Source organism: Leptonotus elevatus, chromosome 2, assembly GCF_054856555.1.
Source record: "Leptonotus elevatus isolate MCC_2025b chromosome 2, RoL_Lele_1.0, whole genome shotgun sequence".
NCBI classification, from domain to species: domain Eukaryota; kingdom Metazoa; phylum Chordata; class Actinopteri; order Syngnathiformes; family Syngnathidae; genus Leptonotus; species Leptonotus elevatus.
Genome location: NC_141240.1, coordinates 14995834 through 15022441, shown reverse-complemented (window position 1 = coordinate 15022441; position 26608 = coordinate 14995834). Strand labels below are relative to the sequence as shown.

At 38.5% G+C, this 26608-nt stretch overlaps 5 protein-coding genes across 7 annotated transcripts in view; 3 read left to right on the top strand and 2 right to left on the bottom strand.

Moving 5' to 3' along the window:
* cep104 (centrosomal protein 104) overlaps positions 1-3556 on the top strand; it is a 34062-nt gene extending 30506 nt beyond the window's left edge. Inside the window, exon 22 of the mRNA XM_086069556.1 lies at positions 1094-3556. Within this exon, the coding sequence (XP_085925682.1) occupies positions 1094-1230 (137 nt within the window). The 3' untranslated portion in view covers positions 1231-3556. The remainder of the gene's footprint in view (positions 1-1093) is intronic.
* An 11-nt stretch (positions 3557-3567) lies between these two features.
* Positions 3568-5403, bottom strand: b3gnt7l (UDP-GlcNAc:betaGal beta-1,3-N-acetylglucosaminyltransferase 7, like). The gene has a single exon (XM_086069557.1). The coding sequence runs from the start codon at positions 5126-5128 to the stop codon at positions 3902-3904; it is 1227 nt and encodes a 408-aa protein (XP_085925683.1). The 5' UTR covers positions 5129-5403; the 3' UTR covers positions 3568-3901.
* Positions 5404-9127: 3724 nt separating this feature from the next.
* On the top strand, positions 9128-12947 carry c2h1orf174 (chromosome 2 C1orf174 homolog). The gene is made up of 3 exons (XM_086070166.1): positions 9128-9319; positions 10847-11212; positions 11280-12947. Exons 1-3 carry the CDS (start codon positions 9311-9313, stop codon positions 11454-11456), a joined length of 552 nt encoding a protein of 183 aa, XP_085926292.1. The 5' UTR covers positions 9128-9310; the 3' UTR covers positions 11457-12947.
* Positions 12517-15982, bottom strand: dffb (DNA fragmentation factor, beta polypeptide (caspase-activated DNase)). Of its 2 annotated transcripts, none has more exons than XM_086070164.1 (7): positions 15798-15982; positions 15137-15263; positions 14857-15042; positions 14107-14186; positions 13858-14031; positions 13677-13777; positions 12517-13292 (listed from the first exon to the last, which is right to left on the bottom strand). In XM_086070164.1, the coding sequence occupies exons 1-7, from the start codon at positions 15918-15920 to the stop codon at positions 13067-13069; spliced, it is 1017 nt and encodes a 338-aa protein (XP_085926290.1). In that variant the 5' UTR covers positions 15921-15982; the 3' UTR covers positions 12517-13066. The 2 variants fall into 2 exon arrangements, with proteins under 2 accessions (XP_085926290.1, XP_085926291.1); XM_086070165.1 differs by having other exon boundaries at positions 14857-15039.
* A 1649-nt stretch (positions 15983-17631) lies between these two features.
* The window catches only part of nphp4 (nephronophthisis 4), a 146159-nt gene continuing 137182 nt past the window's right edge, over positions 17632-26608 (top strand). For both annotated transcript variants that reach the window (XM_086067961.1, XM_086067960.1), the window contains exons 1-2: positions 17632-18000; positions 19789-19926. In XM_086067961.1, the coding sequence (XP_085924087.1) occupies positions 17824-18000; positions 19789-19926 (315 nt within the window). In that variant the 5' untranslated portion in view covers positions 17632-17823. The remainder of the gene's footprint in view (positions 18001-19788; positions 19927-26608) is intronic.

Here is a 26608-nt window from a genome sequence, read left to right as displayed (position 1 = left end):
ATTTACAGTATTTGAAACTGGCCCGGGAGAGGAAAAAATGACATTGCAGCGGAGGGAGCTACAAGCGATTTCAACCAACAATCAACAGTTTGCTAACCTATGGACAGCCAGCGAGCCATTTGTTTCTTGTAAGTGACGGACGAAAATTCTTCCCCGTTTTTGTGATGACTACTTCAGGAGTAGGACGACCACTTGAAATTATATTCTTCTTTTCCTCAAAAGTTCTCCCGGAAAACAGCACTATTATGCGCATGCACGTTGTCAATGCTGCTTTACTACCAGCTTTTTTGCCATTGAAAAGGCGCACGTACAGAAACAACCTCTCGGAACTAACACAACTTGATTTCGCATTGCGCGTGCGCGAAACAACCTGTCGGCTTTTCATCTCTCCGCGAGGAAAACAGGACAAATGGGCTCTTTGCACAAATCCACTACTTCCTGAACTCGGTATCACTCCTTCATTTCCTGTCTTTCGTGTTTGGACAAACTGATTAAACCAGGTGTGCCTGACCTCAGTAACCACAACGACAATGGCCAGACACACCTGGATTAATCAGTTTGTCCAATCATAAAAGACAGGAAATAAAGGAGTGGTATTGAGTTCAGTAAGTAGTGAATTTGTGCAAAGAGCCCATTACACCAGAATTTAAGACCAAAACAGTAAAACCAAGATATTGTATAACAGAGGACACATGATTTTATTGAAGGACTTGGGCATGCACTGCATTAATAGCTTATTATGACCGCTCGCCACGCCAAGTAGAAATATTTGAGGGATTTTTTTTGTCACAAATTTCAAACAGTCTGTAGGTGTCTTATGTTTTATATACATGCTTTCACCAAAATACCCAGAAATAGAATTGTAATTAATTGCATGACTTCATGAGTTAACTCACGATTAATCACAAATTTTATATCTGTTCTAAATGTACAATAAAAAAAATCTAGGTTTTCTTACTCTTGTCAACAAAAGTGGGAAAAACAGTTCAACTAATAGAAATAGTTCAAATTCATTTCTGACGTTTATAACCGTCAATGGCAGTGAATGAGTTAAGAGTTTTTACAAGTGTTGGGGTTCTCTGTTTGTGTCCAGGTCGGGCTGTCGCTAACACAAAGGTCACACGCACCTGGTCTGTGGAAACCCGAGGTAGAGCCAGGCCTTTGGAGAGAGGCAGTCGGATCCCATCTCTGGCAGCCTTTGCTAGAGGACATACACCCGGGAAGCGGTGATCGGGAAAGAAGACACTTCACCTTCTTACCTGTAGAGGATCAGCAGTATCAATACTCATGGTGTCATGGTCCTATTTTTCACTGTAGATTCTGAAGCACTTTTGGAAAAAGGTTTTATTCCTTACGATTTTTTGACCTAACATTTAGTCTCATTTGTGATTATACGATCGTATTCACTCACTAAATTTAGAACCATTACGTAATTGAAATGGCTAATGCAAGTAAATGTAGCGCTGACCTGCTGGTTGTTGCTAAGGTGAAAACATTGTGATGCTGAATTCAAGTTAGACGGTCCCATAGATACCCATTAACAATCAAAAATTCACTTTGATTAACTCATTCACTGCCATTGACGGCTATAGACGTCACAAATTAATTTAAACAATTTCTATTAGTTTAAAAAAAAATCCACTTTTATTAACAAGAGTATGAAAACCTAGAAAAAAAATTATTGTACATTTTAAACAGATATAAAATTTCTAATTAATCATGAGTTAACTATTGAAGTCATGTGATTAATTACAATTAAAAATAAAAATAAAAATCGCGATAAAAAAAAGATTATTATAAATTCAGGCAATTAATTTTTTTAAATCCTAATTAATCGCACGACTTCACTAGTTAACTTGCGATTAATCACAAATGTTATATCTGTTTTAAATGTACAATAAAAAAATTATAGGTTTGCATACTCTTGCTAACAAAAGTGGGGAAAAAATTTAAACTAATAGAAATAGTTCAAATGATTTTTTGACATTAATAGCCGTCAACAGCAGTGAATGAATTAAAATAAAAGATTATAAAAAATTAGGGGCGTCAGGCGATTACATTTTTTTTATCGTAATTAATGGCATGACTTCAATAGTCATAATAATCACATTTTTATATCTGTTCTAAATGTACAATAAAAACAATTCTAGGTTTTTATACTCTTGTAAACAAAAGTAGAAAAAAATTTAAACTAATAGAAAAAGTTCAAATGAATTTTTGACGTCTATAACCGTCAATGGCAGTGAATGAGTTAATCATATATCCAGGGTATGTGCCATTCTGGCCTTAACTTTGGAACAGCAAATTACATTTGTCTCTAATTAGATAAAACAGTACAGTGTCTATTGATGCAAAATATCAGAAAACAATACTGATCTACATGCAATAAGTAGTTTTACAGTAATGCTACTGCATAAAACACCCCCATTTCTCCACACAAGATGAAAACCAGAATGACCGATTAGAGCAGTAGACTTGCTCTGATAAGAGAATTGAGGGAGTTGCACTGCTGAAGTGTCTGGCATATGGCAAATAGAAACATCCTTGTCTGGCGTACACCGAGAGAGCCTCCGATGACATCAGCGGGGGTTATTTTGTCAGACATGACAAAGCCCTCCTCGACATTGTATTAAACAGCCGTCGATGTACAGTATGCCCGTTGGCAGTCCCGTGGCGAGTGTACAGTAGACACAAAAGGCGACCCCTCTTTAGTTTGCATGAGGTGCCGCTGTAGTAAGTGACTCTTGCCAGATGAGTTGTGCATTTTAGCAACTTTGTGCCATTGCTGAAGCTTTTGTTAGTGTGATGTGAATGTAGAGGTTTGTATGACCAGTCAAGTCTGTAAATATCGGGACATGGAGAAGACAGTCATCTTGCATCCAAATCAGGTGAACGGTGTAGGATGTGATACTTTTTAAGGGACTGTTCATATTTGGTCAAATCATTGGCAGTCAGTTACAGCCTGAAGTCTGGAGCGCGGCTGACATTTTTCTATTCACCTCTCGGTCAGATTCAGGATTGCCATTTCACTTATTTCATTTCAAAACTCGTTGGTTGCTTTTGCAGTGTGCTGCGGGTCATTGTCCATCCGCACTGTGAAGTGTCATCCAATGAGTTCAGGAAGTATTTGGCAAAATATGAACAGACACTACCCAAAACATTTCAGAAGACATTCATCCTGCTGCTTTTATCAGCAGTCACAACATCAATACACACAAGGGAACCAATCCCGTTGGCAGCCATACGTGCCCATCTGGCTATGGAACAGCTGAGCAGCCGATAGTTACTTTTAATGTGAGGCAAACTGTTCACTGTAGTTTGGATGTAAATACCCTCAAATAAAAGCTTTGATCCATGTTGGTGGTGTTTAGAGCCAAAAAGATGACTTTTGTGTCCATGCCTCAATATTTATGGACATGACTATAAGTGTATATTTGTAATGTAGTTTTTTTTTTTTTTTTTTTTTTTTTACAGTACTATGTACATCATCAGCGACAGCGACTATTTTCTTCTGCAAAAAGCACATGCATTTTATTAAATACATGAAAACCTGCAACACCGGTGTGATATACTTGATAGACTGTAGCTTCCCTTTATTTATGAATCAAGCAAATGTCACTTTTAACAGAAATGAACAGATACCTTTAGTTTGTATTTACACTATAATACAAACAATGTTAGACGTTTTGGTTTCTTTTACCCTGATTTTGTTTACAATGCAACATGAAACTCTTGCACTATGTTGATAATGTAAGGCACATACAGCTACTACACATTCAGCTCTTGATCCATGAGACTCAAATTTGAAATGGCACTGTATGGTAGTGGTTTCCAAACTGGACAAAAGGACACATTGCATCAAAATCAAGTCCTCTGCTTTCACTCCTGGATTCTTGCACTGTCATGTCATAGAGGCCCTCTGTGCACAAACCAGTTCTTCATGGTGCACCAGTCTCCACATCTTGAGAAGCTCCTGGGCGCTCAGTTTGTGCACCATAATGAGGTTCTTGTAAAAGCACGGCTCGCTGTTCATGGGGCTCACCCGGCGCCTGGTAATGCCGAAGGTCCTGAAGCCAGAGTGCATCTCCGGGGTCAGGCGGAGCTTCTGCAAACACATTCCCAAAAAGACGTCGTCGATGGGGTACAGCTCCAGGTCCTCAGAGACAACGAAGAGCCTCCTGGCCAGCTGGGAGGACATGAGGAACCCCCCTCCTCCCACATAAGGCGGGTATGGCTTATCGTAGAGCTCCCTGGGGATGTAGTATTTACTCTGTCTGTTCCGGATGGGGATGGCCTTGGAGATGGTGTCCCCCACAAACAGAGTGGTCTCCTTGTGCTCCTCCACCTTGAAGCCGATGAGGTCCAGTAGGTTGTTGGTGTTCACAAACACATCGTCATCCCCTTTAAATATAAACTGAACGCCCGGGCAGTAAACATTGAACCATTTGAGAAAATTGACCTCTTTCAGGGTCAAGTTGAAGAAGGTGTCCATGAAATCCCACTGCAGGATGTCCCCGTAGATTTGATCCTCATACTCGATCAGTTTCTGCAGGTTCTTGGCATCTTTGCCAACGGAAGGACTCCCCAAAAGAAAAAGGGTTTTTATGCTCTTCCCTTCTGCTGTGCGCTCCCTGCCCCAGGTTTTGCGCACCGCCTCGCGTCGATCGTGCTGCTCAATGACGGACTTGACCACCATGAGGAGGTGCACCTCTCCGTCCGGCGCCGTGCACTTCTCCGGGTGGTTAATAAGCATCGGGAAGTACCGGCAATGCCGGTGCAGGACGAACTGGTGAAACCTCGGGTCTAACCTCCGGAACCAGTCCTTGGTCTTCACCGCGGCGTCCTCGCTGCAGTTCAACACCTGCGCGTCCCAGAAAGGAGCGCTCCGGTTGGAGAGGGGCTGCTCCTCCTGTGCGCTCGGATGGTTATAGCGCGTAAAAGTGGGCTTGCTGCCCTTATTCAATGAAGAACACTCCCCGCACCAGCCGGCTTGTCTCATATACGTGCCCGCGGTGTCCTTCTCGGGGAGTTTCAGCTTGTGGATTAAGAGGAGGGATGCGAAGAACAGAGAGAGGCTCAGAAGTGGCTTCAGCAGACCGAGCCGCTTTCTCCGGAAAAGCTGCTCCATGGCGCTCAGTGCAGTGGACCGCGGATCTCCAACGCGTCACCTTGGACCACCATCGTGATGTCCCCTCAACTTTGTGTCTCTCGTCTCCAGCACTCCGTCTCGTGTGATCCCTCGCGGCCCCTGTGCAGCCAGATAACAGGATGTGCTGACACCGATGTGGCCCCGGGGCTCTTTTTGGCCATGGTGACGCTGAAGTTGGAGACGCTTTGGTCGGCTTTCGAGAAGTGTGGGGAAATGCTGTGGGCCACGTCACGTGGGACCCGAACTTCTCTGCTTTGGGCTGCGAATACACACACGCACACAAACCCACCCCTATACTCTCTCACTCCCTCACTCCCTCACTCACTCACTCCCTCCCTCACTCACTCACCCACCCACTCACTCACTCACTCACTCACTCACTCACTCACTCACTCACTCACTCACTCACTCACTCACTCACTCACTCACTCACTCACTCTCCTCCTCCTCCTTCCAAATATACCCTCCCATTTCACATCGGCATTACTTTTTGGTAACAGGTGTCAACGACGACACGTTTCTTTTGTATCTGGCAAAAGTCCACATTTGGTTGAATTTATGTATAGTTAGACATTTCATACTATTTCCCCTTGCGTATTAAACGGGTTACTCGACATTTTACAGTGACCTCCACCCCCCCTCCCCCCAATTTGCACATCGAAATTGTAAGAAATGGCAACAACAAAAATGACATTAAAACAAGTATAATTCTGTTGTTTAATACAATAACAATAAAGCGCTATATAGCCTAAGTAAAGATGACTTGACATTTCCACCCCAACCATCATCCATCAAGGGGTCAGACTAGGAGCAATTGGGATGATATAAGAATACCAGTGGCGTACTCTAGCGGACATAACAGAAAATTACAACAAATAGGACCATGACTATAGTAAAACTCTTTAAATGTAACCTTTTTCATCAAACATACGCAAACTGATATTTTTCCCATTCTTCGAGGTCTAAAATAACTAAATACACCAGTTATTTTGATCTTGGACCTTGGTTATGAGCCATGTAATTTTACTGTTGACGTTTTTCAAACACGCTGCAAAATTCTGAATATTATGTCCTAGTTTTCATTGTAGATTCCCAGAGGTTGATGCTATAGCATTGTAAGTTGTACCAAATGAAAACTACTAAAATTGCCTCGCATATGGTAGTAAACACATGAACACCTGTGTACATTTTAACACATTTTAATGCACAAACATACATATGTTTTATGCTTGGAAAGGATGACATCATATGATACATAAAACTTTATGTCAAAAATGTTACTGTTAATGCACATACAGTACAGGTCAAAATTTTGGACACACCTTCTCATTCAATGCATTTTCTTTAATTTCATAATTATTTACATTGTAGATTCTCACTGAAGGCATCAAAACTAACAACAAACACATGTGGAGTTAAGTACTTAAAAAAAAAGGTGAAATAATTGAAAAAATGCTTTATATTCTAGTTTCTTCAAAATAGTCACTCTTTGCTCTGATGCTTTTTTGCACATTGCTTCGATGAGCTTCAAGAGTAGTCACCTGAAATGGTTTCCCAACAGTATTAAAGGAGTTCCGAGAGGTGAGAATGTCAAGAGTGTGCAAAGCAGTAATCACAGCAAAAGGTGGTTATTTTAAAGAAACTAGAATATAAAATTTGTTTTCAGTTTTTTCACCCTTTTTTGTCAAGTACATATCTCCACATGTGTTCATTCTTAGTTTTGATGTCTTCAGTGAGAATCTCAATGTAAATAGTCATGAGAATAAAGCAAACACATTGAATGAGGTGTGTGTGTGTGTGTGTGTGGGGGGGGGGGGGGGGGGGCGCAAACTTATGGCCTGTATTGCATATCACATATTATCACTATTATTATGTTTTATCTCTTCATTTCAGATGGTCAGTTAAGATTTGTGAACTGCTGACATCATGGCATCTGGAAGGCAACTACAGTGGTCCCGTTTACTTGTATCGTTGATGCATATACATATATACATGTACTTATTTATAGACATATATATATATTATATACATATACATATACATACACACAGTATATGACACGTCGTGGCAGTTTTAGGACTCAGACGCAGAGAAAGGGGTTTGAGGCCAAGGCAAATATTTATTAAACAAAAACAACTCCTCGTTTAGAGGGAAAAAACAAAGGCTATTAAAAGTTAACTAAAGGCGCTCCAAAAAGGGAGGATGTCTAAACTACAAACAAAACAATATAATTCCTAAACAAAACCATACTGTGGTTTTACAAAAATACAAACCAAAGTTATGACTAGATACAGGACAAGGCTGCGGACTGACTGGCTCTGACGAAAACACTTAGGCACAAGACAGGGGAGACGCAGACCATTTAACACATGAGGGTAATGGGAAACAGGTGGACACAATCAGGAATCAGGGTTGACACTGACACCACACGAGGAAAGGCAAGTGACCTGAAACGAAAGGAGTCAGAATTTTCAAAATAAAACAGGAAATGACAAGACAACCTCACCGCGGTGTGACAGTATATATATAAAAATGTATATATACAAACATATACATATATATAAATACATATATATATATACATATATATATATATATATATATATATATATATATATATATATATATATATATATATATATATATATATATATATATACATATACATATATATACACACACACACACACACACATATATATATATATATATATAAAAATTACAAATACAATTTGTAAAAGAGTCATTTATGAACAAGTTTTTGCCTAAATCTCTGCGACTCTCATCCTGCCTAAATTTGGCATTGCTTCTCAACAGAACCCAATGTATCATATTGCTTAATTTACAATCATGTTTTGCTTGTTGACATTTCCTCAAAATGTAACTGAATTGGTGTGAATCATAGAGATATATTACAATGTGAATTTTGTAATAGGAATTAAAAAGCTCTTAATACGGTCGTGGTAACTGCTGTTACTAATGATGCAATTTGTAATTTGTGCTTTCTTTTATTTTTACACCTTGCATCATGCGCTGTAGCATAACAGCTTTAAAAAAGACTTGTTAAAAACTTGTATCCATTCACCCTCATGTAGTTGAAGTGTTCGGAGAGGTTTCTGGATCTTTTCAACACGCAACTACCGTCAGCCCCCCGAGGTGTTCGGATTCAGAAACCTCTCCTAACACTTCATATGCATGAGGGTGATAGAATAAAGGTTACATTTTCATTTTTGATTAACTGTTCATTGTTGTTGTTTGTATAATGATAATTTTAGTTACAGTAATTGTATATAAAATTTGACTTTTTAAAGTTATTTTTGTTCAGTGCTTTGTTGAATTTAATAAAGAATATTTTGATTAAGTTGGATCCAGAACACTTTATTCATCCCAAAAGGGAAATTAATTGGTCTGTCATTATCTATAGAATTATAAAGCCTTACGTACGTTGTTTTAGTACAACTAAAATTGAAAAAAACATTTCCATTAACAAAATGAAATAACAAAAATGCTTTTAAAAAACAACTGCAACTACAATTTAAGCTTTGAAAACTATAATTCAAGCAAACATTTAGTTGATTTTTGATGCTGATTTTAAATACAAGCTTTAAGCAATAACGTTTTTTTTCCAAGATTTTGCTCAATAGTATCTCAGTATTACTCATTTTCTCCTTCAAGTGAGATCTCCAAGTTATCTCCAGTAAGTTTCACGTTTGACTCTATAATTGCAATGTCTCCCTTATTTCTCCTAGTGGATTTTAGGAGAGACAAATGAGAAACGTTTGAGAAAAGAGAGAGAGTAAAATAAGACTGAGATGAGATTCTCACATCTGTCTCATAAAGTTGTTGACTTGGTCCACGGGAAGCTTTCATGTTCTCATAACAACCCTTGCTCTAAATTGATAAGAATTCATAAAATAAAAAATAAAAAAGTAAGCGTTCATTTCCGGAAGACGTAACACGTCAGCGTCTGACGTCACCACGCTCCGAAGCGACCGTGAACCCCAGCTGCAGGAAATACGAGAGAGCCGAACCGAGGGGTTGCCAAAGCTATGCGAGGGCAACGAAAGCTGAAGAAAACAACGTCACATCGGGAAGACTATCGGTCGCATATAAAGCCAAAGTCGTAACCAGTTTAAATAACAAAAGTCGTTCAGATCGACGATGCACAAGGTAAGTGACTGCTTCACAACTAAAGTCGTTTACAGCTGCGTACTGCTTTGCTCAGCAGTGTTAGCATGTAGTGTACTTGGACTACGTAAGTCCTCACTGGAGTTCGGCACAGCTTCGACCTCATTGCCTGACATCGAATTAATATGGAGGTTACTTTCTGGACTTCACACTTAATATTAAACAATTTAAATGTGACCGATTGTCGTTTCCGGTGGTGTTGGCGGGGGAGGGGGAGGGGGGGGGGGAAGAGAAACAGCACTGTTCAGCTCGATTGAGACCCCTTTGGTCACGTGACTAACACTTGTACCGTATTTCACACGATCAATACAGGCGCATGCTGGTATGGTAATTGATTTTTATAATAGTGAAAATATTTAACACTGGAATAGAGTACATTTTTAACATCGCTAAAAGAGAGTTACTTAACACGAGAGGAATAGACATTTAACTCTTCTCAAACACTCCTAAAATATCTACCACACCTGGGATAGAACCGGCGCTCTCTCGCACCACTGGTAGCAACCTTAACCTCGAGGCTATCTGGCCATATTGTGTAAAGAGCGTTATAAATAAATATAACCTTACCTGCAACTTCGGCTAACGAACCCTAAAGAAAAACATGGACATCTTTTTTCAAGGCTTCGCCTCATAAAGTACTCGCCGAAAATGTGTTTCCGTCAACATCGGCCCGACACGTTGCCAGGACTTTTATTTTATTTTCATTTTTTTCGGAAAAAGTACACAGACAGGATAGATTTGGACATACACTTTATCTCTATTTAATGGTTTTATTACGGTAATTTCTCAAATATAATAAGCACTTGGATATAATACGTACCTCCCTCCATGCGCTCCCCAATTTGCAGGTGTCCATGTAAAAAAATAATAATAATAATATTATCTGCATACTTAATAAATTGGGATTTGTCGCGCTCAGACACTTTTTTTTTGTGTGTGTGTAAAGAAAAGGTTCTCGTCTCTTGCTAACAGTTTGACCTGCTAACACTCACGGTATGTGCTTACTGTAGGTCCAAAATGCCCCTTTTCAACCGCATGTCCTTGGCGACGCTTAAGTTAGAATGCCAGAGTCGTCGGTGTATTTCATGAATGTGGTTCATAGCACACACTCTGTAGTTGACAAAAAGTAGACCTCGTGAAAATTGGTTGAGACATGAGCAAGTTACAGCTTAATTTCAAGGTCCATGCATTTCATTTTGTGGTAACATCGACCTCGACTTCAGCGCTAACGTGTCTGGTAATGTAAAAAATACTTTGTGGGGGAAATACTGTTGTTTGTATTCTGAGTGGCCTACTTTTCATAAGAAACACAACATCAAGTCATGTTTCTCTTCAGTCGTCATTTATTTACTTCTGTATTTAGCTAAGCTAAGTGTCTCCTATTACAATTTTTTATTTTATTTTTACATAATGATGTTGGTGTGAATTTGATGAATTGATCAGCTAGAAAAAAAGCGACATCTGATCCCTCTCACTCAAAGGCCTGTTCTGGTTTTATCTGGGTCACAGGCTTCTGCCACAAGGAGGAAATGTGTGAAACGTCACAAGAGCCACTCAGCAGCCGAGCGCGGCTCAACGGGCGGCGCTGACAGCAAAGCGGCTGGCGACGCAGAGAGACCGTCACGCATCAGCTGCGAGTGTCTCCAGTCGGCAGGCCGCCGGCGATGCTCGGCATCTCCTCTGCTGGACGGACAGGAGGGAAAAGAGAACGCGCTCAGGTCGTCTCTTTTGCTGGACAACTGCACGTGGTATGACGGGCAGGACAGGCCCGTGGGCATGGATTGCGAAGAAACAGACAAAAACATGTTCCCCGATGACGACAGCAACCAGATTCTTCCTGTGGAGCAGTTCTTTGGAAATCTGGACGCCGTACAGGTGAGTCATCGATGTGATTCATATTTCCCTCCAAGAAGATGTTAACTAAATGACAAAAACCCGGCAGGATTTTCCTCAGAGAACATCAGCGACTTCTTCCCGTCACCAGAAGCAGCACAGGCGGCGGCATTACTTTGCTCCCGAGGATAGCGGTGAGGATGATGATGATGATGAAGGCCCCGAAAGCACGCACAAAGAGGACTTTGTGAAGAGAGACTCATCTCATGGACTTTTCAGCACTTAGCAAAAGCAGCCAAACGAAATGTATTTTGTCCACTCAGCTGTCACCAGCACCAAAGCCATTCAAGCTGTTTTTTTTGGTACTGCAGCTGACAACTGAAACGTCCCATTTTGACACGCCAGCATGGCAAGCTAGCTTTTTGTTAGCGCTGTTGAACAGGTAAATGGGCAAAGCCACCCTCGAGGCAAGTCAATATTGCTTGGAAATCTTTCAAAGCCTGCTGTCAAGATGATCATCAATGAACCACTGTTGATTCTGAAGATGTTATTTGTTCGTCATATTTAGCGCAAGGAAATTACAAGAGCCCGCCGGCGCGCACCCAGCCCCGCTTCGCACCCCAGCCCGACCGACACAGCCCTTAGAGCCAATCCTTGTCCCGAAGTTACGGATCTGACTTGCCGACTTCGAGGGGGGGACAGAGCAACACGGCCCGCCGCCCGCGCGTGGGTTTTGGGTCTGATAAATCAAGCGTCCCCGGGGGTCGGCGCTCGTTTGCATGTATTAGCTCTAGAGCAGTTGTTTATTGATGCTTGATAACAGTACAAGATGATTTCTCACAAATAGTGAGTTTGTTCTACCCCTCTCACGGTGTCAATCCATTTTGAGTTTTTTTTTTGTTTTGATGTCGCTTTTGAATTGGATCTCATTATTATTGCCTGTATGTCCACAGCACCTTTTATTGTTGTGTGCCAGCACAGTGTTAATGCTGACATTTTACTCATTCAGTTTTTCTAACTTAAAAAAAATATTTTAATAAAAGTAGCTTCACAAGATATTATTCAAGGTGCATTCTTTTTTTTTTTTTTTTTTAGAAATTGCCATGTCAAGTAAATGAAAGCAAACACAATCCAGACTAAGATAATATGTCAATTATTAAAATCAAGTCACTGGTCTGGTCTGTAAAATGTCATTAAATAGGCAACAATGTTAAACCCACCCCCCCCCCCCCCAAGTAAATGCAAATGCTTTTATTTTGATTCACACCAGCAGCCAAATTGAGATGAAGATCGTATAATATGGGATGATGAAACTTGAATGCAGCACCATTTTAAGTAGCCAGATCCACGATGGAAAATGAGCATTTATTATTTGGAATTGTTGTGTTTTTGTTCCTTTCATGGAATTATACTTAGGCAGCTTTAACACTATATTTGTGTGTATTGTATATATTTACCTATATAGATAAAATCATATTTCTCAATGCAGCTCATTATATGCTCTTGTTTTTGAAAAAGCTAACTTCTGATCAAGTAATAAGTGATCTTTCACAGCAGTTGCACAAAAAAAAAAAAAGAGTCTAGAACTGATTGATCAGGCCATCTTAAATGTTACATATATTTATACTTTTTTTTTTTTTTACTCCATGCCTCATTCATGCGGAATGTTTTTAGAATTGTACTATGCAACTTTCAGACTGTATGATTGTCTCATACTCATCAGTTCTTGCAAAGCATTTAATGCAGTAAACATTGCAGTGCCAATACTAACAACAAATGGATGTTTCATGTTTTTTTTTTTGTTGTATTATTTCAAGTGGCTGCAAAAGTGACGTCGGGAGCAGATGATAAAATTGGTTAAAACGGTGATCTGATCTTGTTAATCGAAACATACATTTATTTCAAGCGCATCTTCTTCTTGTCTTGCTGCTTTCTTTTGAAGATCTTGTTTGGGTCACACAGCAGGTTGTGGGCTCCCTTCTTGTGGCACACGATGTGGACCAGCTTCAGGTTGTCCCGCGTAAACAGCAGTCTGTAGAAGTAGGTCAAATTGATGTCCTCGCTCGTGTGATTCTGCAGCGCTTCCAGGAAGGTGGGAATTATGGCACGCTTCTTTTCAATCCTGGATCAACAAATGGTGAATGTTTTGTAACAAGAGAAGACAAAATTTCAGAAAAAGAAAGGTTACGTTTTAGGAAAAGTGAATATTTTTTGATATAAAATGCCAGAATTAATCTAAATATCGAGCATCCAAGTACAGTTAGAAACATTGTAAAAAAAAAAAAACATTTTTTTTTCAAATTCATGACATAGGTTTTGTCTTTACTGGTTAAAGAGTTGGTTAAGATTAAAACCACTGTCCTAGGACTATAAATCCAATATGTCCCACTAGATATCAATATTCCCATTTTCTTTCAGAGGGCATGTGAACGCTTTCTACACATTTGTGTTGACATTTCTCAGCGGGAATGTGAATGTATTGTCAGTGCAGTCCAAATGTCAAAACCTGTGGTCCAAATTCCAAGTGCTGAACACGACGCGACTCTCTCTACTGCCGTATGGGTTGATGGAGTGGAGCGACGCACACCGAGTCTGATCAAAAGAGCCCTGGGGATGCAAGTGTACACAAGCGGGGTATCAGAAATTCGACCTTTCCAAAAAATGATCACGCTCAGCTCAGTACGTACCTGGCAGGTGAACCAGCCCTCCTGGGTACAGAGTCGATGCGCCTCCTTTTGAGTGCGGTCAAAGTAGCAGCCGTTGTATTTGTCCGACTTCAGCATCTGCGAGATGCTCTCAAACGCTTGCAAACACTCGGCTTGGACTTTTGCTTTGCGCACGGATTTGGTGGCTTTATCCAACTGTGAACAGGGGGCGAGGAACTCGTATTGCGAGGTGGTGCGCGTCGGAGCTGTCGCGTGTTTCACGGTCTTTACCTCTTTCATGTAGCTTCTTATCCTGCTTTCACAGTTGTACTTCAAGTAGGCAGATTTGGTCTTGAAGCGAGCCTCCACGCCTGAGTGGAAAACATCATTGAGGCGACGAAACAATCAGATGAACGCTTTATTTTATTTTATATGCTTCTATGCATATTACAGTTGTCTCTGAGTCTTTTATTTGATTTTTTAAAGAATATTAACTCATTCACTGCCATTGACGGTTATAGACGTCAAAAATTAATTTGAACTATTTTAGGAGTTTAACATTTTTTCCCACTTTTGTTAACAAGAGTATGAAAACGTAGCATTTTTATTGTACATTTAGAACAGATATAAAATGTGTGATTAATTGTGAGTTAACTAGTGAAGTCATTTTAATCGCCTGACGTCCCATATTTGTAACAATGTTTTCCTTTCCTTTTTTTTATTCATTCATTGCCATTGACGGCTATAAACGTAAAAAAATTATTTAAACTATTTCTATTAGTTTAAATTGTTTTCCACTTTTGTTGACAAGAGTACGAAAACCTAGAAATGTTTTATTGTACATTTAGAACAGATATTACATTTGTGTTTAATCGTGAGTTAACTAGTGAAGTCATGCGATTAGTTACAATTAAAAATTTGAATCGCCTGTCGCCCTAATTTTTAATGATCTTTTTTTATGAATTTATGGCAGTGAATGAGTTCAAACTAAAACTAAAGTTATTATTACATTTTTTATTATTATGCATTTTAACTCCTCACCCTTGAACCATTCCGTATCCTCATCTCTGCCCTCCAGCTCAGACCTGTCCTCCAGGTTCCGGAGAAGGTCGCAGAGGATTTTCCGTGTCTTGGGAGACTTCTCACCCGAGAGGAGGCCCTTCGCAGCTTGGACGAGGCCCGTGGTGTGCTGGTCCGAGCTCAGTAACTGGGCAATGTCACACACTGCTGATGAGAGAGGTGTTACAATGTCACTCATCACAGTTAAGAACTAACGGAGGTCTAATGAAGCCAAAGTCAGGAGAGGACAGCTTTCACTTACCTCCGCCCCATGTTTGATCTTTGCAGAGGACAACAAGTTCTGTATTGTCATGCAAAGTTGCGAAAAATTCTTTTGTCACTTTTGTGCCATCTGCGTACAGACAAACATGTGCACCAGAAAGCGGCAACTGCAAAACAACAAAACATAAATAATTGTACAATATATAGTTTGCGCCGGTTCTACCGAACAACCATAGTTGTCTGTTTACGGTCACGACATACGAGTTTACGAACGGCGCGCATTAAACTAATGTGGCAGTCGAATACGTCACTGGACGCTCAGTTACCTCCGTACTTGTAGTCGATTCGATTGTTTAATATTTGGGATCAAGAAGGGTGGGTAATACAAGCGTCTGCAGTACTACGATTATGTTTATGACTAATGTTGTTTTCGCTTGTTCCAGACTACCAATGTTTCAGTGTACGTACAACTTCGCCGCCGTAAAAAACGAAGGCCGTCGTAAACCACTCGATTATAAAGCGCAAACTGTAATTATGATTCATTGCATGTGTATCTTAGTTCTTGGTGTTCAATGTTGGACAAGCGATTTAATGCTTGTATCATTAGCACTTTTTTTTAAAGGGTTCAGTTATGATTTAAAACATTTGATAAAGTAAAAGTCTACAGAAGTTTAAAATGAAACCCCCCAAAAATGACTAACCTGTAATAGGTTGCAACCCTTTTTAAGCAATTCCTTTACGTCGCTCGCTGCAACTCCGTACTTCCTGTTATCGCGGAGGCTCCTGATTTTAAAAGGCCTACTTGTCACTAAAGACCCAACCATTTGGCTGCTTATCTGCGCGTCTTCTTGTTTCTCTGTACTCGCATTTCATAAACGCGTTGTTGTCGAATCATTCGTAAGAACCAAACCAATATAGCTAGAGTCCGCTTTTAGCGTCAACTTGTACGTCGCCTTTACCGCCATGTTGTATGTGGCCAGATTTTACATTAAAAGCTTGGGCAATTAAAATAATTTTGCTGTCTTAATTTTGTAACTTTTTGTTTAATACTATGAGCGGGTTTTAAATACTATTCTCTAGTAATAGTCAGTATTAGTAGTTTAATTGGTCAATTGGAACACATCATTCAATCTAAAAACAATCAAACCTAGTCACTAATATATAATAATAGGGAAAAAAAATACCACGCCACATTTGCGTTTTAAGTCTTGGTTATTGACCTATATCATTATTTAATTTTAATGTGTTTCAGGTCTTGGTTATTGACCAATATTAATATTTATTTTAAAATAGATTTCAGTATTGACCATCAGTGTCACATATTTGGGATCAGTAAACATTCATGAAAGCATTAGAAAAAAAAAGAGTTGCATTGTTTGGTCTTTACCTAATATTTTACCTGAGGGACTATCAGTATAGTATAATAAATTAAATTCAAAATAAAATATCTCAATATTTGTCATCATTACTACATACTTAGAGAAAGTTTTTATTTTATTTTATGAATCATCATATTAAAAGTAATGCACTTTGAGAAACAGATATGAACAAAGGTTCATATCTGTTTCTCAAATATATTAAATCGTGTGTGTATTAATGGCAATGACAGGCATTAATTTTTCATCATTTTATCATTATCATTTATTAGCTTTCATTTATGGGCAAACCTGACACATCCAACATGACAGACGCAATGACATATCGTGGGACCCCGCCAACCAGCTCATGATGGGGTCCACATGGCTATGCTGGCTCCGCCCCACGACTTGTTTGAATTTTAGCCCTCAGGATGTTGTGTGGTTGTTATTCTATCTTTTCAAATAAACTAGTATTTTCTTTTTCTGAAGGATTAACATCGGTTTTTTTTTATACCAAGAAGATTAGCACAAGTAAACTAATACTACGTACATATTATGGTTATTATTACATAGTATGGTTATTATAATTAATATTACTATAACGAATAACAGAAACATGTAAAATTAAAAAATGAAAGATTAACATCGTTTTTTTTTATACCAAGAAGATTAGCACAAGTAAACTAATACTACGTACATATTATGGTTATTATTACATATTATGGTTATTATAATTAATATTACTATAACGAATAACAGAAACATGTAAAATTAAAAAAAGAAAAAAAGATGAATATATCATGAAAAAGGTTATATGAAAGATAGATTTGCAACAAACTAGGAAAAAGTCACAATCCCTGTCAGTTGCCACTTCGAGCATGAGGATTTGCGTTATAGCGCCGCATGGCAACGTGATTATTTCCATAGCAACCGACGCTACGCGATAGGCGACACCAAGTACGAGGTGTGGCAAACATACACACCCATCACCAAAATTGGTTCTTTGTAACACTCCACGATAAAATAGACAGCTACCTTTTTTACATACTACGTCTTACTCTTAATCTTTAGTAGATACGTTGTTGTCGTAATTAGAAATACTCGTAGTGCAACGTTTGATTTAATCTGTGACCCCGTGCACAAAATGGTATGATCTCATTTCAACATGGCGGGCACCCTGTGTCTGCCGCGTTGAATACACACGATTCTTTTTAATAAACGTCTTTTTCCTGAACTCCCCCCCAACTCTCCCGTGTTGACAGGATGCAAGTTAGTTATGTAGGTATACTGTAAACGAGGACACGGTTACATGTGATCCTCTATAAGGATTTACCAGCAGGAGAGCCCACGGTACAGTTATGCGACAAGTATGGTAAAAACAGAAGACCTATCATCTATGGCGGAAAGCTGGCGAGACGTGTTTGAGAGGGGACGTTTGATTCCCCCGCCCGGTCAGATGGCGCGCCAGGCTGCGGACAGCTATCTCACTCAGTCCCACGGCGTTCAACTCTGCTTAGGTCGGCTCACGGCGGCGCATTTATCCAAGGTGACAATTTCTCACTGGTACTGCAGTGCTACGCTTGCTAGCCCGCTCGAGATGCGACGAAGGGGCTGTTGCTCTCATTGTGGTGCGACAAAAACAAATGTGATCATTAAATTCACTGCCTTTGACAAGTATACTTGTCAATTATATATATTTTTTGAACGGGGATAGATGGGGGAGAATCTGATTGCGCTCCACTGTAAATGTCAAACTTGGAAACAACTTTACTGATGCCCAACCATCAGTAGATGACATCATTGCCCCATTTGATTCGGTTTATATATAATTATTGAACAAAATATCGTGTGGGTATTGAACATTTAGAAATTTTACTCATGGCTGACAGGGAATGAGTTAAAAAGAAGTAATTATCAATCCAGGTAAAATAAAAATATACTGGCCATCTCGCTAAATGATGTTTAGTTGTGGAGCCTTTACATTAACCTGAAACAAACCCCCCAATTTGAAATGCTTTTAATAAATAAATCGTTTTTTCTATAACAGGGTGTCCAAGCCCTATTTTGGACAGAAGATGCCCAATTTACATTAGAAAAAAAAACACGAAACCACCAAAACAAAAATGTCACAAAAGTTTGAATAGTGTACCGAAATAATGATTTGCTCTCAGTTTACTCACAATAAAATCTAGGCCTGTTTAACTGAGCAGCAAGCTGATTTATCTTTATTTTTGAATAAATGCCAACAAGTTTATTATAACTTCTGCCATCTAATAGAAGAGTGAAGTGAAAAATCATTGGGCCAAGTAAGCAAAATAGGTACTTTAAATTGGGTTTATAAGTTTACATACCATAGGGGCATTTTGAACAATATATGCATGAGGAGTTTGACAATATATCAATATCGCGATAAATCGTGATATTTGACCTTCCGGTAGATCATCGATACGCCTATGCAAGTATCGCTATATTTGTAGTTAATATACAGCCACTATAACGGCTCCATTGTTAATTACTTATTGAGCAATTATTTAGCAGGCCGCTAGGGGGAGTGGCGGGGAAATGTATGGAAATCTTCAGGCGAAGAAGACTCATGAGCTTGCTTTTACTTGCGTAAGACATTTATTATCTGTCCAGCAACTGACTCAGTTTTGCATACGCAACATTTTAAAACATATTTTATGGTTCGACTTTTTGAAGCACACAGTTTCTGAGGAATAATAATATTTAATTGGATTTAGTACTGAAGTAATTTTCTTTATTTACTTTTGCAATGTTACACAAAAAATCATCACAGTTTATAAAATGAAACAATTCATTATGTAATTGACTGACATGTTGCATGGCAATAGTGTTTAAGAAAGACACAAATTTGTCCACAGAAAATGGTCTCTGTTAAGAAGACATTTGTATAAAAAAAATACACTAAAGTACTTACTGTGAAGAAGACATCAGTTTTAATATTTTGTTTCAGTGATGGTACAAAAATAAATTATTTTCTCATTGAAAAAACATCAATTTATGTCTTGAGTAGTTTTATCGTCGATTATCTTGTATTTATTACCTGACCAATATATCGATAATCGCGGTATCGTCATATCGTGAGATAATCGTTATGGTGAGCCTTGTATCGCATATCGTATCCCACCCCTAATATGCACAGCGAAAAAAGTTTCATCAGGATCTGATCCAGCTTGCAAACTTTGAAAGCCACCATGTGAACCCAACAATTTTCGTTTAATACTTAGTGTTCGTTCCCCTGCCTCCATTTTTTGGTGCAAGGAAACATACACCTTTTCAAATAACACCAATTGGGGGTCTTCCATCCTTACAGGCGACCCCAGCGGCTGAACCCGATGCCAGTTACCAGCTGCGAGTGACATTCTTTGATAGAAATCACCAGTACTTCTTTGGGAGAACATGGAAGAGCAACCCGCAGAAGATGAAAAACAGTAAGATGACCCTCAATGAGGTAATGTTTTTTTTTTGTTAAAAAAAATATATATACTGGACTAGATAATTTGATTACTTTAACTGCTCTTGACACGCACACACACAAATAAAATACATACTATTACCTAATCCATCATTTAGTCAAACTTTGCAATTGTCTTGACAATAGTAACCTCTCTTCTCCCATGGAAATAATACCCAAGGATTATTGTTCAATATTACCTTTATTTTCTTGAAGTTGATCATTTACTCAACCTGGGAAACGAGATGTGCTACTGATTAGCATGTCTCCCAGTGCCTCCAAGCTCTGAGGTTTGGGTTTGAATCTCGGCTTTGGCTTGCCTGTGTGGAGGTTGCTTGTTCTCCTTGTGCAGGTTTTCTCAAGGCACTCCGACTTCCTGTCACATCGGGAAACTGTCACATGGTAGTTCAAAAATGGTTACCGTCTTACAACGTAAATATCTTCAGGCAATAAATGTCCTCTGGCTAGTGGTTTAGTCGCCTCAAGACAACAAGGTTTTCTGGTGCATCTTCATGTGGTGTATTTATTTATGTACTTGTGAGAAAGTTGAACACTTGAAGCCCTTTGATAAACACGTATTCTCATTTCTCAAAAGCAATTTAATGTGAGTCCTGCAATTTATATAACAATCATACACATCATGCTTGATCTGAGCCATTTTCTGGGTTAAATGCTGCACATATTGTTACATTTACTTTAGTTTCAAGCTTACAATAACTGTATTTAGTGGTTCTGTGTAGTCAATGAAATCTTTTTATCATGCAAATTGTTCAAATACTCATGAACCTTGGCCCATTTCCATTTTTTTTCTGTGTTTCTGAAATGCCAAAAATGCTACAAGAATTTGCCCAGACCCTGGCTAATAGGAAAGTAGTAATTGATGTCAATCTAGTATGTTGAAGTGATCCATCGTCTTGAATGCTCTGCGTATGTCGTGGAGGAGCTACGTTTTGCCCGCTGGTTTGTTACTGGAAGCTAACGAAAGTGTTTAGCGCATGTCTTGTATATATTTTTGGCCGAGTGAGTGGCTCTTAAAATGATCAAGCTGAAAAGTCTCATTAACTCATTCACTGCCATTGACGGCTATAAACATTAAAAATTCATTTGAACTATTTCTATTAGTTTAACATTTTTTTTCCACTTTTGTTAACAAGAGTATGATAAATAAATAAGTAGGTAACTAATAAGTACAATTTGTGATTTATCGTGATTTAACTAGTGAAGTCATGTGATTAATTACAATAAAAAATTTAAATCGCCTGTTGAGATGATTATTAAAAATTAGGGGCGTCAGGTGATTATTATAATTTTTTTTACTTCAATAGTTAACTCACAATTAATCACACATTTTATATCTGTTTTAAATGTACAATAAAAAAATCTAGGTTTTCATACTCTTATTAACAAAAGTAGAACAAAATAGACTAATAGAAATAGTTGAAATTAATTTTTGACGTTCATAACCGTCAATGGCAGTGAATGAGTTAATTGCTCAACAACTGGTGTTTACCGTATCATAACAAATAGCACTCGCGGTTTTGTTTCTGACTTCCTCATATAAGTCATTGAGGTAGCCAACATATCAGACACAGCTCTCATTATGACACAGGACAGAAAACTACAACCACAATAATATACACTGTTAATTGGATACCTCTCTGACAATCAATACGGAACATTATCACCTTGCAGAATATTTGATACAGTTCTTGCATTGGATATCATTGTTGGGCCAGGGCGCGCAATTAATTTAGATGATTTACTGCTGATGCACTGTGATAGGCCAGTAGCCATTTATCTACCCAAGCATCTGTAATCATGATACATTTAATGAGACATGCAGCACATGTTTTGTCTAATTAGTTAGTGTATTCATAAATGATATGATTAATGGTGCTCATCAGTCGAGGTCACACTTATTTATCATAACTTGCCCTTGTTACGTGAAATGTGTTGGGTGGAGGGCAACACAATTCCCTAGGTTAGCCTTTTATTAGCTAAGGTAGCTGACTTTGCCTGAATCTAACTGGATGGAGCATCATGGTGAAGTCTTAACATTGTATCCTGTTCTGGGCTTCTTGTTAAGTCATTTGCTGTGTTGTACTTTACTGATTAAAAAATGGGTCTTCCCAGCATCATCGATCTCCATCACTCATTTGAATAAATTGAGGTCAAACATCTGAAATGTCGTTTTGTAGAAAGAGAACTGCTGAGTTGCATTTTTGTTCATTTTCAAAAAGAGTTAAATTTCTTGAATGGAAATAATACTTCGGCAGTGGTTGATTGGTAAATATGTGGCACACAATTTCTTAGTACACAATTCTCTTGTTGGATGATCACCTGATTAAATGGTGCAGTGGTCCCTGGAGAAGTGGGTACACACTCAATTTTCACCATTAAAAAACAAAACAAAAAAAAAAGTCCAGAAAAACGTCCTCTTTTAGAAACGGTGACATCTAAGAATTAAAAATCCGTCATTTGTACTTGCTCACAATCCAAAAATGATCATGACTTGTTAAGAACAGTTTGGTAGCACAAGCAGCCTGAAATAATGTAAAATGTATTTATCATAAGGCAAACAAAGTATATGCTATAAAACAAATTACAATATTAGTGAACAATGAACAAAAATAGTGAAAAACAGTCTGGTTAGACTTCAGTATTGTTTTGTGCTGAATTTTAAACAATTTGTCCCCATTGTTGTGTTTTAACGTACCGGTACTTAAGAATCAAGTACCAGCCTAGCTACTATAAAACTGAACTATAGAGCATGTAGTTAGTGTGTAACCGGCAGCGTCCACCTCATGTCGCGATCAAGTATCCTGTACACGAGGGCAAATCAGATCGCCTGAGCTAAATTTCTGGGTTGCCGTTGTGGATTGTTTTCCTCTGCATAACCCGCCCCTGTGCCTCTGATTGGCTCATCAGTCCTCATGCCAAAAGTTAGGCAATCTAATCAGTAGGGGTGGGAATTGCCTAGTACCTGGCGATTCGATTCGTATCACAATTCATAGGTCACGATTTGATTCGATTTATCCCAATACAAATCCAAAAATTGATTATTGCGATTTTTTTTTTTAAACTCAAATTTAGAAAATACTAATCCGTAAACTTGTACATTGTACACTGTAAGATTTGTATGAAAATGTATTTATCTAAAAATTCAGGCTTATAACTGAGCCACTGCATTTAACAAACAGGTTGCAGTCTGTTTCATGTTTGAACAGCACTGAAATAAAATATTAAGGCTTCATGTTCCATTAATATAACATTCGTCCATGCTTAATGTGTGAATCCGAATCCTAAGACGTTTTGTTGAATATTCCCATAAAAAGTTGATGTTTAAAAATCGATTCGGCCACATATCGAATCAATTCGAGAATCGCGCGCTGTAATATCGCGATATATTGCCGAATCGATTTTTTCTAATACCCCTACTAATCAGCGTAGGCAGGGGGTACCAGCCAATTATAGGCAGAGGAGGGTAGGCCATAAAGAAGTGGGTATACTCGGTGCACCCGCGTATACCATGGACTACACCTCTGATCTGATCTGACGAACTTGCTCAGGCCTTTCACTTATCTACCATAATCATCATCACCTGCTTAGAAGACCCACAACAAGCGTCTGGATTCTATTATCTGTCAGGGGATAATAATGATAGAAACCAGACCATATCCTATTGAGATGATAAAGTGGGCTGGGCCTGCCTTTGTTGTGCAGCAAGAACATATTCCAAATGGTCTTTACGGCTGGCAAATTGCTGTTTGATATCCAAATAATATTAAAAGGGCGCTGCAGGGGCCTCTCCAACCTCCCACAGTCAGCTATGATGGATTGGTTTTAATATTGGGAGAAAGGCAAATATGTACAGTGACTAAAGTGAAATTACGAAACAAGATGTCTTAACAGTGAGGATTTCTCTTGCGTTTCTTGTCAAGCCTTGATTTATTAGATTTATGCCTGGAAAACGAGCATACAGATTATGATGTTTTTTTCAGAGGCTGTTTTGTATGCAAAGCTGCACTTCAGGAAACTCAGGAAATTCAATATAACCCTTAAGCTACTATTCTTACTAAATGTTTATCTTGAAATAATAATTGTTAATTTTCCTTAAAAACTTGTGAAACACTGTTCTCTATTTCTCTATCTCTGTCTTAAAATTCATTGCAAGAACAATAATAGCCGCAACATATTTTATTTGTAAGCACCCAAAGTCACATAAACAACCTATTTGACATTGGATACCAATTAAAAATAAAATAAAAATAAAACATTGAATATGACTATTTAAAACCAAAGCCATGAATGATTCTTTGATTCTGTAGAGCTGTTTTCCCCTTTATGTGTTAACACCAACTAAAGGACTAAACAGCAGAGGGCAATGTTGTGCCAAAAATGCCACAGAATGGATCAACAGAAAGCTTCGGCTACAAAAAGAAAAATGTGACTCTCCATATTATCTCTCACTGTGATCACCTCATTTAACTGTTAACTGTTGATTTCTTCTCTGACCTGCGACATTGTCAGGCCAAGAGCCTTGCTTTGAAGAAAAGGCCAAGTCCCTGTAAATTTTGTTTTGACTGGTTTCCAAATGCTATTAGGCATGAACTAAATAGAGAAAAGCATGTTTGCAATATCTAAAATGAGCAATGACATGAATTTCATTTGTTCATATCATTCAACCTGGCTACAAAATTCGCCCACACTTATCAGAAAAAGCCCCTAAATACTACAGCATGGTTTGGTATTGTACGTAATTTCCCTCCCTCACTTAGAAAAGTTGTGTTGGAGAACAAAATAGCTGATCTGTGCATTATACTCTTGGGTATTGACTGCAACACAAAATGGGACTCGAAAGAACCACAAAAATTATTTACTTTTCTCAAATCTTCTGCGCTGTGTCTTGAACGTACCATAAAAGTCATGATTATTTCCTCAAACAGCCACATGCTAAGAAAAAAGACACAAAATGCCTGGTGTACTTCCTCCATTGCTGCTTATCTGTCTATAATGTATCATACCTTTGTTGAATTAATTGGAAGGGTGGTTATTTGAAAATATTGGCATTTTCATTAAACAACCCCCCCCCCCCTCACAGAGCATAGTAGAATGGAAGAGCAGAACATTTAAATGCATTAACTAGCTGCAAGAGAATAATTAAACTCCAGCCAACTGATTCTTGTAATCCTCGCTATATGCACCCATTTGTAGACATACTTTATTAGTTGCACCTGACTTCATTCATTTTCCATCAGTTTGTCCGGCAGCTAGATTTGGTGTTGCAATATGGTCCCACACCACACTATGCTCAAAAGTAGTTCGGATATAATTAGTTTTTTTCATCCTATTTGTTTATACCTTTGTTTATAAAAGGGAATTCAGTTGAGAATCCACCGGTTCAGACTTTGCAACAATAAAATGGAGTCACACAATAACATTACAAACTGGAGCCATCAGTGAATGTTTTCTTATAGAAGCAAAACCCACAAAAGTCTAATACAGCTGAAGAAAAACTGGTCTCCTGACTGGCACTTTTTGTTACCGTTTGCAAACCTCACTGTTTTGCCATTTTGATTGCAAGCCTGAATCACGTCTATTCAAGCGTGTTTGCTCAACAGCAACAATGGAGGAAGCTATGCCCTTTTGCCCAAGTGCTTACAATAGAGGTGAGATTAATTTTATGTCAACACTTCTAATCACAAAAGACGTTTCTGAGAGTTTTTTTTTTTTGTATTGTTGTATATAGGAATGTGTGTCCTTGACAGAATGCAATAAAACAACTTGGAAATGTTTTCTTCTAGCTGTCTATTCATCTTCCATCTATTTTCTTTGCTGCTTGTGCTCATTCGGGTTCCAGGTGAGCTAGAATGTATCCCAGTTGACTTTGCGCCAGAGGTGGTGTACACCCCAACGCCTGGACTGGTTGTCAGTGTATATATCTCATATACACATCTATTTGATCCATTAATTCAATAATTATGTCTATGCTGCTATTTTATTTTATCTGTAGCATCCGTAGGGTTATGTTGGAAGAAACAATTCAAATTAGAATTCTAAAACAACCCCCTATATCTCTATATAGCAATGAGCATAACATTCAGTGAAGTCTCTTAATGGGACGGACCACTTTTACCTTCTAAATGAGCTTCATGTGACTGATGGTGAAACCACTATTGGTGGCCTATCTTTAGCCTGCATCATGTAGTTCACAATAGTGATGGGAAAATGAAGCTTCATGAAGCACTTGTGATATTTTTTGACTCCCCTAGATGGTGCTCTTGGTTTAAATATAAAGGCTAGTGCAAAGGAAATAGATGACATTTCCACTGCATCTTTCAACCAAGAGTGCCATCTAGAGGGGTCAAAAAATATCACAAGTGCTTCATGAAGCTTCATTTTCCCATCACTAGTTCACACCATTAAGCCCTTAAAGCTTTATATTATATATATATATATATAATATATATTTATGTAGTTTTCTCTCTTCTCCTTTACATTTTTGCTTGAGATTTTGCTTTTGTTAATCCAGTACGTATGTCAATTTGAATTCCATAGGGGGGGAAAAGCCCAATAAAAAAAAATCTGTCGTAGCTAGTACCGGTAGTCACGGTTGCGTATTATAAAGGATCAAGTGATTGCTGTATTGATCATTAAGACTTTGTTTGATTTCGTAGAA

What these genes read in the sequence shown, in the direction of transcription:
- c2h1orf174 (XM_086070166.1), top strand. An exon ending in GAAATCTGGACGCCGTACAG is followed by an intron (nt 11,213 to 11,279) that starts GTGAGTCATCGA and finishes AAAACCCGGCAG; the next exon opens with GATTTTCCTCAGAGAACATC.
- dffb (XM_086070164.1), bottom strand. Translation starts at nt 15,920, where the DNA reads ATGGTTGGGTCTTTAGTGACAAGTAGGCCTTTTAAAATCAGGAGCCTC. An exon ending in GGATACGGAATGGTTCAAGG is followed by an intron (nt 14,187 to 14,856) that starts GTGAGGAGTTAA and finishes TTTTCCACTCAG; the next exon opens with GCGTGGAGGCTCGCTTCAAG. An exon ending in ACTTGGAATTTGGACCACAG is followed by an intron (nt 13,293 to 13,676) that starts GTTTTGACATTT and finishes TTGTTGATCCAG; the next exon opens with GATTGAAAAGAAGCGTGCCA.
- b3gnt7l (XM_086069557.1), bottom strand. Translation starts at nt 5,128, where the DNA reads ATGGAGCAGCTTTTCCGGAGAAAGCGGCTCGGTCTGCTGAAGCCACTT.